Source organism: Callithrix jacchus, chromosome 4 (genome assembly GCF_049354715.1).
Source record: "Callithrix jacchus isolate 240 chromosome 4, calJac240_pri, whole genome shotgun sequence".
NCBI classification, from domain to species: Eukaryota; Metazoa; Chordata; class Mammalia; order Primates; family Cebidae; genus Callithrix; species Callithrix jacchus.
The window spans coordinates 95,142,643-95,155,970 of record NC_133505.1 but is presented as its reverse complement, the minus strand read 5'-3'; the positions used below and the strand labels follow the sequence as shown (position 1 = coordinate 95,155,970).

Sequence of the window (13,328 nt, the reverse complement as noted above, 5' to 3'; positions counted from 1 at the left end):
ATTTTTAGTAGATATGGGGTTTTACCATCTTAGGCTGCTCTTGAACTCCTGACCTCAGGTGATCCACTTGCCTTGGCCTCCCAAAGTGTTAGGATTACAGGTATGAGCCACCTAGCCTAGTTCACTGTTTCTTTTGCTGTATCCAGATTCCTGCTAAGACCACCTGATGACTTTTTAATTTCAGATATCATATATTTTTAGTTTTAAATGTCTGTTTGTTTCTTTTTATAGATTCTAGTTTTCCACTGAAACTATCTTTTTATCTGTTTTGTCTTTTCCTCTTATTTTCTTGAATATATTAGTCATAGTAATTTTTCCATTCCTGTTTGATGATGCCAATATCCAAATCACTTTGGGAATGATTATTTTGCCTTTTGTTTGCCTTAGTTTTTAGTCATTCTTGCTTGTTTTTTTAAACATATCTCATAATTTTTTAAAATAGCATGTTAGACATTATGGGCAAAAAATTATAGTGGTGCTACATGATATTATTCTCCAAAGACAGTGTTTTCTTCTAGCAGGCAGAGTGCTGGCAGATCACTTTGATCTTCTTAAAGCTTGGTTTTGGGCATTGTTAAAGCTGCTCTGTTTTGGCTTTGAGCTTTAATTGTTTTTTTTTAATTTTGAGATAGAGTCTCGCCTGTCACCCATTCCTAGGGCATGATCGTCCTTACCGCTAGAATGTAGCCTGTCTGGGTTGTTGCCTAATGTTCCTCACTGGCCTTTTGGGAGTTTGAACTCTAATCTCTCCCCAGCACCATGTGTCTGATAAAAATTTCTGCTCAGTTCTTGAATTTCTGAATTCCATTTTTTTGCTGGCCCCTTGGAATCTCTTCCCATACACACACAACTTAGAAGATGGCCAGTAATTTAAGGAAAATTTGTAGGCAGATTTTAGAGGTACTTTTTGGTCTGTAATTCATTCATCTCTAGAGTTTTTGCCTCTCAAGCCTTACGCATTTTGGTAGTCCTGAATTCTTTTATCTCTTCGGCTTAATCAAATAGCCATTTTCTGGTTGGGCTCAACTCCTCCATGGTGTCATTTGGCAGTGGTCTTAGTAAAAGAGCCAAGGCTTGTAATGCTTCAGGTTCTTCCTGCTTCAGTTGATTATTCTCCAGTGCCTTCGAAGAGTTGTTTTATAAATATTGTGTAGCTATTTAATACAGCTGTCTTCTTTGGGAAGATTAGCCTAATAACAAGCTGTTCTATCATGGCAGGACCCAAGAGTCCTGTATCTAGATTTTTATTTTTATAAGCATTATTTGAACTTTAAATATATATATATATATATATATTTTTTTTTTTTTTTCTTTTTTAAATTTAGAGACGGAGTCTCACTCTGTCACCCTAATAAGTGCAGTGGTGCAATCTCAGCTCACTGCAACCTCCACCTCCCAGGTTCAAGTGATTCTCCTGCTTCAGCCTTCCAAGTAGCTGAGACTACAGGCACGTACCACCACGCCCAGCTAATTTTTACATTTTTAGTAGAGACAGGGTTTCACCATACTGGCCAGGCTGGTCTCAAACTCCTGATTTCATGATCCACCCGCCTCAGCCTCCCGAAGTGCTGGGATTACAGTTGTGAGCCGCCATGCCCGGCATAAATAATTGGGTTTAAAAAAATTTTTTTTTTCTGGCCTGGTGTGGTGGCTCAAGCCTGTAATCTCAGCACTTTGGGAGGCCGAGGCAGGTGGATCACGAGGTCAAGAGATTGAGACCATCCTGGTCAACATGGTGAAACCCTGTCTCTACTAAAAGTACAAAACATTAGCTGGGCATGGTGGCACGTGCCTGTAATCCCAGCTACTCAGGAGGCTGAGGCAGGAGAATTGCATGAACCCAGGAGGTGGAGGTTGCGGTGAGCCAAGGTCACGCCATTGCACTCCAGCCTGGGTAACAAGAGCGAAACTCCGTCTTAATAAATAAAAAAAAAAAATCTTTTTTCCTTCAGATTTTTGTACCTCTTTAGAGCTATATAACCCAATCTAAATATGAAGTGCATTTTTCAGAACTGATTCCTGTAAGACATATCTAGCAAAGTAAAAAGTTTTGGCCATATATTCTAGTATAATAAATATTACAAACTTGTTACTTAACGTTTGAACCAAAAGCATGCATAATAAAATGAGAAATGTTTTTATCTTACCTAGTAAAAATATAATTAATGTTATATAAAGTATTTAAGTTCCTAAAAGTGTTGTTTTCTGATCTCTTATTTTGTGTGAAATATATGCTCTAACATTATGGATATTTGCAGGTCTCGACACAGGCGATTTTCGTATAGCCAGTCTAAATCTCGTTCCAAATCATTACCAAGGCGGTCTACCTCAGCAAGGCAGTCAAGAACTCCAAGAAGGAATTTTGGCTCTCGAGGACGGTCAAGGTCCAAGTCCTTACAAAAAAGGTCCAAGTCAATAGGAAAATCACAGTCAAGTTCACCTCAGAAGCAGACTAGTTCAGGAACAAAATCAAGATCACATGGAAGACATTCTGACTCAATAGCAAGATCCCCATGTAAATCTCCCAAAGCGTATACCAATTCCGAAACGAAAGTACAAACAGCAAAGCATTCTCATTTTCGGTCACATTCCAGATCTCGAAGTTATCGTCATAAAAACAGTTGGTGAACAGCAACAGAAAGAGCACTACGTAGTCTTTAATATAAGTTATTAAACCTCTCATTACGTTAAATAAAAATTCCTTAAGGTGTACAGAAAATGCGAGTTGATATTAGTTACTTTGGGCATATGGAAGAAATAAAATCTCTCTAGCTTTGTATTAATAAAAATTTGGTCTCCATTTAAAGGGCCCATACCACAAATTATGATTCGTCTAATGTCACCATTTTATGGACCATTTTTTATTTACGTTGTGGCAGAAGGGTACTTTTCAAGATAAATGAGTAAACGGGAACTAATTTTTAAAATTCTACTTGGATAGTATTAGTATTATTAATAATACTTTTTACACAAGTATTTTTGACTTTAAAGCACTTTCCTGTAAAAAGTAACTATAACTGTACAATTGCATAGAGCAGACTTAAACTGTTTGACACCTATGTCTCTTTTGGGTCTTCTGTTTAAACTTGGACCAATTCCTGGTGGATATTAGTTCATACTACAAAATTCTGATGTTCCGGAAAGTAGAATTTATATAGAGATCAATATAAATATATCAAAAGATACATTCTCTCCTAAGCTCAAAGGTTATATATTTATTGGGTAGAACAGTATAGGTAAGGTGTCATGAAATTGCATCCTATACCATGTCCACATCAGTAATGTCAAAACATTTGTGAATTACTGGATTTTGAATGGTTTGAGACTAATGCTTTAAAAATTAGGATGAGCAACACTCACAATTCAAAAATATTCATATTAAGCCTTACACATTTGAAGAGTGGTACATTTTGTATAAAATCATATTTGATACCATTATTTCCACATACCTACTTTTCATCTGCTGCTTAATTTTTTCTTTTTAGAGTTCTAGCTCAGCTTTATACAGTATAAGTCTTATTATTTTTGAAAGAGTGTTTAGTACCTTGTATTAAGAAACTTGGCCAAGCATGGTGGCTTACACCTGTAATCCCAGCACTTTGGGAGGCTGAGGTGGGTGGATTGCTTGAGTCCAGGAGTTTGAGACCAACCTGGGCAACATGGTGAAACCTTGACTCTAAGATTTAAAGAAAGAAGAAGAAACTCAAGACTACATCTTCAAAAAACAACTTTGCAGTATTTGAATTTTACATTATACTGCCCTTCATTTCTGACAGCCAAATAACTTTGTTGATACTGATTGCTTTTGTAGTTGTTATAACTAATAATTTCTTTGAAAATGTGTTTGTAGTTTATGTTTTTCAAAGGGTTTTGGTCGTATTTGTGATAGAATGGTTTTGCATATGATTATTATAGGGGATATATTTATAGAGCTCTACTTGTATACTTTGTGAATTATATTATGAAAACTTAAAAGTTCTCGACCCATACAGTTAGTATTTGTATCCAGAGTGTTAAAGAAAAAAAAAATCTGTCTTATATTTTTAGTATATAGGAGTCAGTGTTGCTTCTATTTGTTTTGAATACAAATTCCATTTTTCTTTGCATATTAGATCCTACATGTAAAAAAAAAACTTTACACAATAATTTGTATGCTGATATTTGGACAAGTGCCATAAATTCATGTATATTGTACTTTCTGAATAGATTTTCTCTAATCATAGCAAAATTTATTTATTTCAAAACAACAACTCTTTGAAGTGTTCAGCTATAATAAAATTTAGTTATAAAATTATGTGGCACTACTGAAAATCTAAAGAAGAATCTGAAGAATGAGTAAGACAAATATTGATAGTAATTTTTAGTATTTTCAAAATGTTTGGGTCACACATATAAATCATTTTAAAAACTAGGGCTGGGCACAGTGGCTCATGCCTGTAATCCTAGCACTTTGGGAGGCCAAGGCAGGAGGATCACTTGAGGCCAGGAGTTTGAGACCAGCCTGGGCAACATAGCAAGACCCCTGTATCTATAAAAATAATAATAACTAGGTACCATATTTCAGATACTATGGTGAGAAATAATAACTTGGGATTAATTATAGTATCTTTACTCTGTATTCACAAATCATCTCTGTATTCCCAAACATATGTAATACCTTGATTTATCTCTGACTGGGTTTGTCATTGTAATCCCTAGGTTACTTAGGAGGATACTGTTTGGTTTGATGAAAAAGCTGGAATGATAATAGCTGAAACTCTTGAGCATTTAGTACATGCTTGGCACTTTTCTATACGTTTTAGGTTATTCACTCATGTCTTTAATTATCAACATCCTTATAAGGTAAATATCCCGCAATAACTTTTGCACCAACCTAATACCATTACAGACAAGAAAATAGATGCAGAGAAGCTAAGTTACAAGGGCACACGGCATTTAAACTTTGGATCTGTAGAGTGGGCTCCAGATTTCTCTTTCTGACTGCTATTCCCATGGCTTTGCAAAGAGAAGTCTTTGACAAGTATATGTTTAATTAAGATCATGTTTAGAACGAAATGAGGGAATAGAATTAGAAAAAGAAATAACTGTAGGCTTCAATGCAAATGACTTTTGTGCTTGGGTGAAATTGTTTGGCTGGGTATCCTGCAAAATTTTCTCCTGGGAATATGTATGTTCTAGGGTTCGCTTTTGTCATAGAATTGTTTCTTGGCCCATTTAAGAGAGATACTTTAAGTTGTTTATTAATAAATCAAATGTTTTAATTTTTAGACATTTGTGATCAATTCTTTTTGAGAATATATTTACTTAAGTACTTCCCAAGTTTAGTGCAGGGGTACTACCTACCATTTATTAATGATTATAGAGGATAAGTTAAGGTCAAAGAAAAGAAAGACTACCATGACAGCTGCTTGTTTTCCTTCTACCCATGAATAATGCACAAATTATTTATGTATAGCAGCTGATATTTTTCGGTGCTAACAGATAATAGGGGAATTTGCTGAAATTTTTATTTGGAGCTTTGGATTTAATTTTATGCTACTGGGTAATTTATTTTTAATGTAAATTAATTTCAGTATTTTATTTGTAACGTTTACTTGAGATCTATTCTAAGACACGCTGTTGCATTACAAATAAGAATTGGTGCTTTTATTTTGATCCCATTGCCAGAGGCAAAATTAGTCAAAATTTAAAGGAAGGCATATGCAAATACTTTTGGAATCCTTCTAAACTACATTAAAATTGTAATTTCTGTCTGAGCATGGTGGCTCACACCTGCAATCTCAGCACTTTGAGAGGCTGAGGTCGGCAGATTACTTGAAGCCAGGAGACCAGCTGGCAACATGGTGAAAGCGCATCTCTGCTAAAAAAGATAGCAAAAATATTAGCCGGGCATGGTGGCACATGCCTGTAATCCCAGCTACTCAGGAGGCTGAGGCACAGGAATCTCTTGAAGCTGGGAGCTGGAGGTTGCAGTGAGCCCAGATGGCACCACTGTACTCCAGCCTGGGATACAGAGCAAGACTTTGTCTCAAAAAAAGTAATTTTTTAGAATTTAAAAAATTAAATTTGTTTTCCAAAGGGTAGTAGAACATGTAGGGTACTTGTATAGATAGATATATGTTACTTAATGCAGTACAGTCTGGTGCAGGGGCTCTTAACCTGGCATAATAGACCCAGAGCTTCAGGTCTAGGGCCTGCAAAGTGAAATGCCAAACTACTGTATGTGCAGTTCTCAAAAGAAAGGTGATGTAGTTTTATATCATTTTGAAACAATTCCATGACCCCCAACAGTTTAAGGACTGACAGTTCAGTGAGACATGTTAATTTTGAAGTCGGAATTCAGTTTGAATTCCACACACATATTTACTAGCTATGCAACCTTGGACAAATTACCTAACATCTGTGAGCCTCAATTTCTTTACCTGTAAAATGTGGATATATTTGTCCCATTGGGTTGTTAGGGTTAAAAAAAAATGCTTGGGAAAAAAAAGAAAGATGCTTAGCAGAACGCCAAGTACCTGATAGGCATTTAAATGTCAATTTCTTTATTTAAATATTTAGAAAACATTTCCTTGTACTAAATGGGGATTATGCACCTTAGCATTTAAATCACTCCTTGGATGAAAGTAGGGTATTTAGGAACATAGCATTAACTCTGACATTGGTCTACCAAGTCTTGATTTTATCACTCTGGAAAAATTTTTTATCTTGTATACCTTTAAAAAGATGCTGATCAAATTAAGCACACAGATAATTGAGTCATATAACTTTTTTGATATAATAGACTGGGTTGCTTAAAAAAAAAAAAAGCTGGGCAAGGTGGCTCATGCCTCTAATCCCAACAGTGGGAAACTGAGGGAGGAGGATTGCTTGAGCCCAGGAGTTTGAGACCAGTCTGGGCAACAGAGCAAGACCCCATTTCTAAAAATTAGCCAGGTGTGGTGGCACATGCCTGTAGTCCCAGCTACTCACGAGGCTGGGGAGGGAGGATTGTTTGAGCCCAGGAGGTTGAGACTGCAGTAAGTGCGCCACGGCACTCCAGCCTGAGCAACAGAATAAGACACTATCTTAACAACACCAAGAGAAACAAATACCTTCTTATAATAGTCCTTAATAGAAGTATTAGATATTTCAGGTTGATTCAACATCTCAAGTTAAAACAGTACTTAGGATAATTATGACAAATCCACATTTTTTTTTTTTTTTTTGAGATGGAGTCTCCCTTTGTTGCCCAGGCTGGAGTGCAATGGCATGATCTCAGCTTATTGCAACCTCCGACTCACTGGTTCAAGAGATTCTCCTGCCTCAGCCTTCCGAGTAGCTGGGATTACAGGCATGCACCACCATGCCCAGCTAATTTTTGTATTTTTAGTAGAGGCGGGTTTCACCATGTTGGTCAGGAGGGTGTCGGTCTCCTGACCTTGTGAGCCACCTGCCTTGGACTCCCAAAGGCTAGGAGTAATTGTGAAGGAAAGTTGAATAAAAAATAAATATACAAAGACTACCATACCCCAAGACTACTATTTCCAAAACATGGTATCATGGTGTTTTTATTCTGTTTTGGAAAAAGGATTATATAATTACTCTTTCCTGAATTTTATATTCCAGGAATATAGCATTACTGAGTTTGTGAAAAGAAATAGTGCCAACTTAGGTAGATGGATGCTCAATGGTTATCCTTTTTTTTTTTTTTGAAGTACTATGTTATTTTTAAGTATATGTTTGATTCACATAATTTAATACACCTTACTCAACCTACATCTATTTATAAAGTAGTAAATAGGTCACAAATTAAAAATCAAGTATATCTAGGCTGGGCCCTGTGGCTCACGCCTGTAATCCCAGCACTTTGGGAGGTTGAGGTGGGTGGATCATTTGAGGCCAGGAGTTCGAGACCAGCATGACCAACGTAGTAAAACCCTGTCTCTATTAAAATTACAAAAATTAGCTGGGCATGGTGGCAGGTGCTTGTAATCCCAGCCACTTGGGAGGCTGAGGCAGGAGAATCACTTAAACCTGAGAGGCAGAGGCCACAGTAAGCCCAGATCACTCAACTGCACTCCAGCCGAGGCAACAGAGCAAGACTCCATCACAAAACAAAGAAACAAAAAAAGAATGTCTTACTGTGTGCCAGGTTTCAGGTTCTTTCAGAATGTCAGTAGATTAAAGGTTCAGTCTTTTCACATGAGAGACTGCCTAGCCAGTAATTAATACTTAGTCCTATAACTACATTGCTTGCACGTGCATTACTGTTTGGTTTTGTATGTGTTAAAGCTTGTGTAGGGCAAGTAGTTCCTCAGAAAGTGTGTAATTGAAGCAAGAAGCAACATTAGCACTTCTCTAGGAGTAGAATTCGATTAACCACATGCCTAAGTACCACATGCTTTTTAGAAACTGCTTCATAGAGATAGATGGAGAGACATGATCCAGAATTATTATTTGCTTATGACCACCTGTTTCGTTTTTACAGGAATGCAGCTTATAAGACTGATCACTGGGCCGGTCGTGGTGGCTCACACCTATAATCCAAGCACTGTGGAGGCCAAGGCGGGCAGATCACCTGAGAGGTCAGGAGTTCAAGACCACCTGACCAACATGGTGAAACCCCATCTTTAAAAAAAAACAAAACAAAACATAAAAAACCCGTCTTAAAAAAAAAAAAAAAGACTGATCACTTGTTATCTAAAGACACTGTGGCAAGGCACAGTGGCTCAGGCCTATAATCCTAGCACTTTGGGAGGCTGAGGTGGGAGGATCACTTGAACTCAGGAGTCTGAGACCAGCCTGGGCAGCACAGTGAGACTTCATCTCTATTTAAAAACAACAACAAAAACTGCATTCCAGTTTTCTTAGCTTACTCCTAATAGTATGGACTTAAAACACTGTTAAATTGACTTTAATACCAACAAAAATCTCAATATAAAATAGACTTCCAAGTCCCAACTGTAGCCTGTTTCTTTTAATAATAAGAAAATATTTAAAAAAAGAAGAAGAAGAAAAAAGAAAACATTATGGACTTTTGTGGATTGGGGAAATTACATTTGTGAGGCAGTATTGGATTCATAGTAACAATTCTACTCTGTTAGAGATCTTTTCAGACCTGACATAAACTATGTAACTTGTCAGACTCTTCTGAGCAATCTTATATTTTTAAAATAAGAAGAGGCCAGTCATGGTGGCAGATACCTATAAACTCAGCACTTTGGGAAGCGGAGGCCAGGAAATCACTTGAGCCTAGGAGTTCAAGACTAGGCAACATGGCCAGACCCTGTCTCTGCAACAAATTTTTTAAAATTAGCAGTGTAGTGGCATGCCTATAGTCCCAGCTACCCAGGAGGCTGATATGGGAGGATCACTTGAGCCCAGGAGGTTGAGGCTGCAGTGAGCCATGTTTGCACAACTGCACTCCAGCTTAAGAGACAGAGCTAAACTCTGTCTCAAAAAAAAGAATGTTACTCAAGGCCGGGCGCCGTAGCTCGTGCCTATAATCCCAGCACTTTGGGAGGCCGAGGTGGGTGGATCCCGACGTCAAGAGATCAAGACCATCCTGGTCAACAAGGTGAAACCCCATCTCTACTAAAAATACAAAAATTAGCTGGGCATGGTGGTGGGTGCCTGTAGTCCCAGCTACTCGGGAGGCTGAGGCAGGAGAATTGCTTGAACCCAGGAGGCAGAGGTTGCGGTGAGCCGAGATCGCGACATTGCACTCCAGTCTGGGTAACAACAGCGAAACTCCGTCTCAAAAAAAAAAAGTTCACACTTCGGCCGGGGGCAGTGGCTCAAGCCTGTAATCCCAGCACTTTGGGAGGCTGAAGCGGGTGGATCACGAGGCCAAGAGATCGAGACCATCCTGGTCAACATGGTGAAACCCCCGTCTCTACTAAAAATACAAAAAATTAGCTGGGCATGGTGGCGCGTGCCTGTAATCCCAGCTACTCAGGAGGCTGAGGCAGGAGAATTGCCTGAACCCAGGAGGCGGAGGTTGCGGTGAGCCGAGATCGCGCCATTGCACTCCAGCCTGGGTAACAAGAACGAAACTCCGTCTCAAAAAACAAAAAAAAAGAATGTTACTCAAATTATCTTAACACTGTGAAGTATTTATATATATATATATATATATATATATATATATATATATATATATATATATATGTATTTTTTGAGATGGAGTCTCACTCTGTCGCCAGGCTGGAGTGTAGTGGCATGATCTTGGGTCAATGCAACCTCTGCCTCCCGGGTTCAAGCAATTCTCCTGCCTCAGCCTCCTGAGTAGCTGGGACCACAGGTGCACGCCACCACACCCAGCTAATTTTTGTGTTTTTAGTAGAGACGGGGTTTCATAATGTTGGCCAGGATGCTCTTGATCTCTTGACCTCGTGATCTACCCACCTCGGCCTCCCAAAGTGCTGGGATTACAATTGTGAGCCACCATGCCTGACCAGTATTTATATAATTTCATAAGACTATTAGGAAAAAACTAATAAAAAGACTATTAGGAAAAAGCATCTTTAAACATTCATTGTTGTCAGTAAACCTTAAAATTTTGGCCTTAAAATGTTAAATGTAGCTGAATTTAAAATTCTAATATTCTAATTAGGATGTTCATTACAGTTTTTAATGGATATAGTCACACATCACTTAATGACAGGATACATTCTGAGAAACACATCATTAGGTGATTCTGTTGTGCAAACATAGAGTGTACTTACACAAATCTAGATGGTATGCATATTTTTATTTACATGTTTTTCATACAGAAATCCAAATGTCCCAGCACCATTACTGAATAGCAGTAATGGTGATATTTCCATGACTTGATCTGCAGTGCCACATTTAGTGCCATATATCAGATTTCTATATAGTCTCCATTATAATCTTTTGGGACCACCATCATATATGTGTTCCACTGTTGACCTCAATGTTGTTATGCAGTGCATGACTATATAAATTCTAGCAATTTTTGATATTGTTTTACACTTTATAATTTCTTACTCATACTACATATCCTATTAAATGGGATACTTAATAAATGTCACTTAAAAACATGGATGAAAATTTTATAGTTCAAATAGTCCTTTATACAAAGCTCTAAGCTACTTGTCAGTGGTCAAATATAACTGACAACTCATTTGAGGTTTCTGTGACCACACCTTGTCCATCTTTTTTTTTTTTTTTTTTTGAGACAGGGTTTCGCCATGTTGGTCAGGCTGGTCTCGAACTCCTGACCTCAGGTGATCCACCCGCCTCGACCTCCCAAAGTGCTGGGATTACAGGCATGAGCCACTAAGCCTGGCCTCACCCTTTATTTTGACCAAAAGATTGTAGTTTCAGTGTCTGTCATAAAAAGTGGAACTACATCACTTAAGGAATAATTTCAAACAATGCCTTTAGCATCTCATTTACTCCACTGGAGTTAATCTCAGCATTAAAGGCTTTAAAAGGCAGGAACCAGTGAAAGATTAAGAGTTGCACACTGCCTTACCCTTTACTCCCTAGTCACTTCAGCGTTAAGTAGCCCTCAATCAGCCCCTTTCTTTCCTGAGGACAGGCATCTCTCTTTTATTTTATTATTATTTTTTTAAAAGACAGGGTCTTGCTATGTTGCCCAGAATGGAGTGCAGTGGCTATTCGCAGGCATGATCCCACTACTGATCAGTACAGGAGTTTTGACCTGTTCTGTTTCCAACCCAGGCCAGTTTACCCCTCATTACTAAACCTGTTGGCCCCTTCCTGAAAGGTCATCATATTGATGCCAATCTTAGTGTGGACCCCTAAATGGCATAGCACAGTACAGCCCAGAACTCCGGACTAAAGCCATCCTCCACCTCAGCTTCCCAGGTAGTTGGGACCAGCACGCACCACTGTGCCTGGTGACATGTCATAAACACATTTCCTTTCACTGCTTGCAGTTATCCACTTTCATTTCTTCGACTCTCTTCCCAAACCAGGGACCGTTATAAATCCCTTTGAGAATCTTTGTTTTGTAGAGATGGAGAGTCTCACTATGCTGCCCAGGTGGTCTTGAATGCCTGGCCTCAAGTGATCCTCCTGCCTTGGCCTCCCAAAGTTCTGGGATTATAGGCATGAGCCACCAAACCAAGCCCTTTTCAGAATCTTTATAATCTCCACTTACCTCTTTATTCTTCTCTAATTATTCTTAAGAATTAATATTGGGCCGGGCGCGGGAGCTCACACCTGTAATCCCAGCACTTTGGGAGGCCGAGGCGGGTGGATCACGAGGTCAAGAGATCCAGACCATCCTGGTCAACATGGTGAAACCCTGTCTCTATTAAAAATATTAAAAATTAGCTGGGCATGGTGGCACGTGCCTGTAATCCCAGCTATTCAGGAGGCTGAGGCAGGAGAATTGCCTGAACCCAGGATGCGGAGGTTGCGGTGAGACGAGATTGCGCCATTGCACTCCAGCCTGGGTAACAAGAGCGAAACACATCTCAAAAAAAAAAAAAAAGAATTAATATTTATGTCAACATTAACACTAAATGTTATCTGTCACATTTCCCAAATAAGCCAGTGCTTAATTACATTATCATTTCTCTTATCTTTCAGCTCTTGTTTACAATGGCTTTGGTATTTCTGTCATTAACTAGAGTTCTAATTTTTTAGATGTTATAACCAACTACGAACCTACTTGAAAATGCAGAAGAAGACATTCAGGAGGAGATTCAAAGTTTACAACCTCAATAAGATCAACTTATTTGTGCTGTATGCTATATATAAGTGAGTTTTTACAATTATTAGCAAAAAAAATTAGCAAATATTCAAATTATATATAATGTTGGAGTGAACCAGTAAAATAGCCTTAATTTTTCCCAACTCTATTTTCTTTAACACTTTATAATAAAAATCATTACTATGAAAAGAATGTTAAATGTAGCTTAAAGTGGAACATCCATATACCCACTACCTAGATTCTACAGTTAGCAGTAAATTACACCTGCTTTGCCACTATATTTCCATCTATCCCCCAACTATTTTGAACTTAACAAAGTTTAAAAAAAAAAAAAAAACTGGAATATTCATAGATGGGGTATTCTAATTAGCTAAAGTACAGCCAGAAAACCTTGGTTGAATGGCTTTCATAAACAATTCTGTTTTCTTATTCTTGAAATTCGGGATCTGGTCTCAGGCATCACATGATTATAAGAACTTAAGAAATAGACATGGATAGAGGCAGGGCGTGGTGGCTCACTCCTGTAATCCTAGCACTTTGGGAGGCTGAGGTGGGTGGATCACCTGAGGTCAGGAGTTCAAGACCAGCCTGGCCATCATGGTGAAACCCTACCTTTAAAATAAAAAAAAAGAAAGAA

At 38.3% G+C, this 13,328-nt stretch overlaps 1 protein-coding gene across 17 annotated transcripts in view; it reads left to right on the top strand.

Annotated features, from left to right (window-relative positions):
- Positions 1–5,267, top strand: part of SRSF12 (serine and arginine rich splicing factor 12) — a 43,275-nt gene extending 38,008 nt beyond the window's left edge. For all 17 annotated transcript variants that reach the window (XM_054254259.2, XM_078369772.1, XM_078369769.1 and 14 more), the window contains one exon: positions 2,259–5,267. In XM_054254259.2, the coding sequence (XP_054110234.1) occupies positions 2,259–2,628 (370 nt within the window). In that variant the 3' untranslated portion in view covers positions 2,629–5,267. The remainder of the gene's footprint in view (positions 1–2,258) is intronic.
- The last annotated feature ends 8,061 nt before the right edge of the window (positions 5,268–13,328 follow it).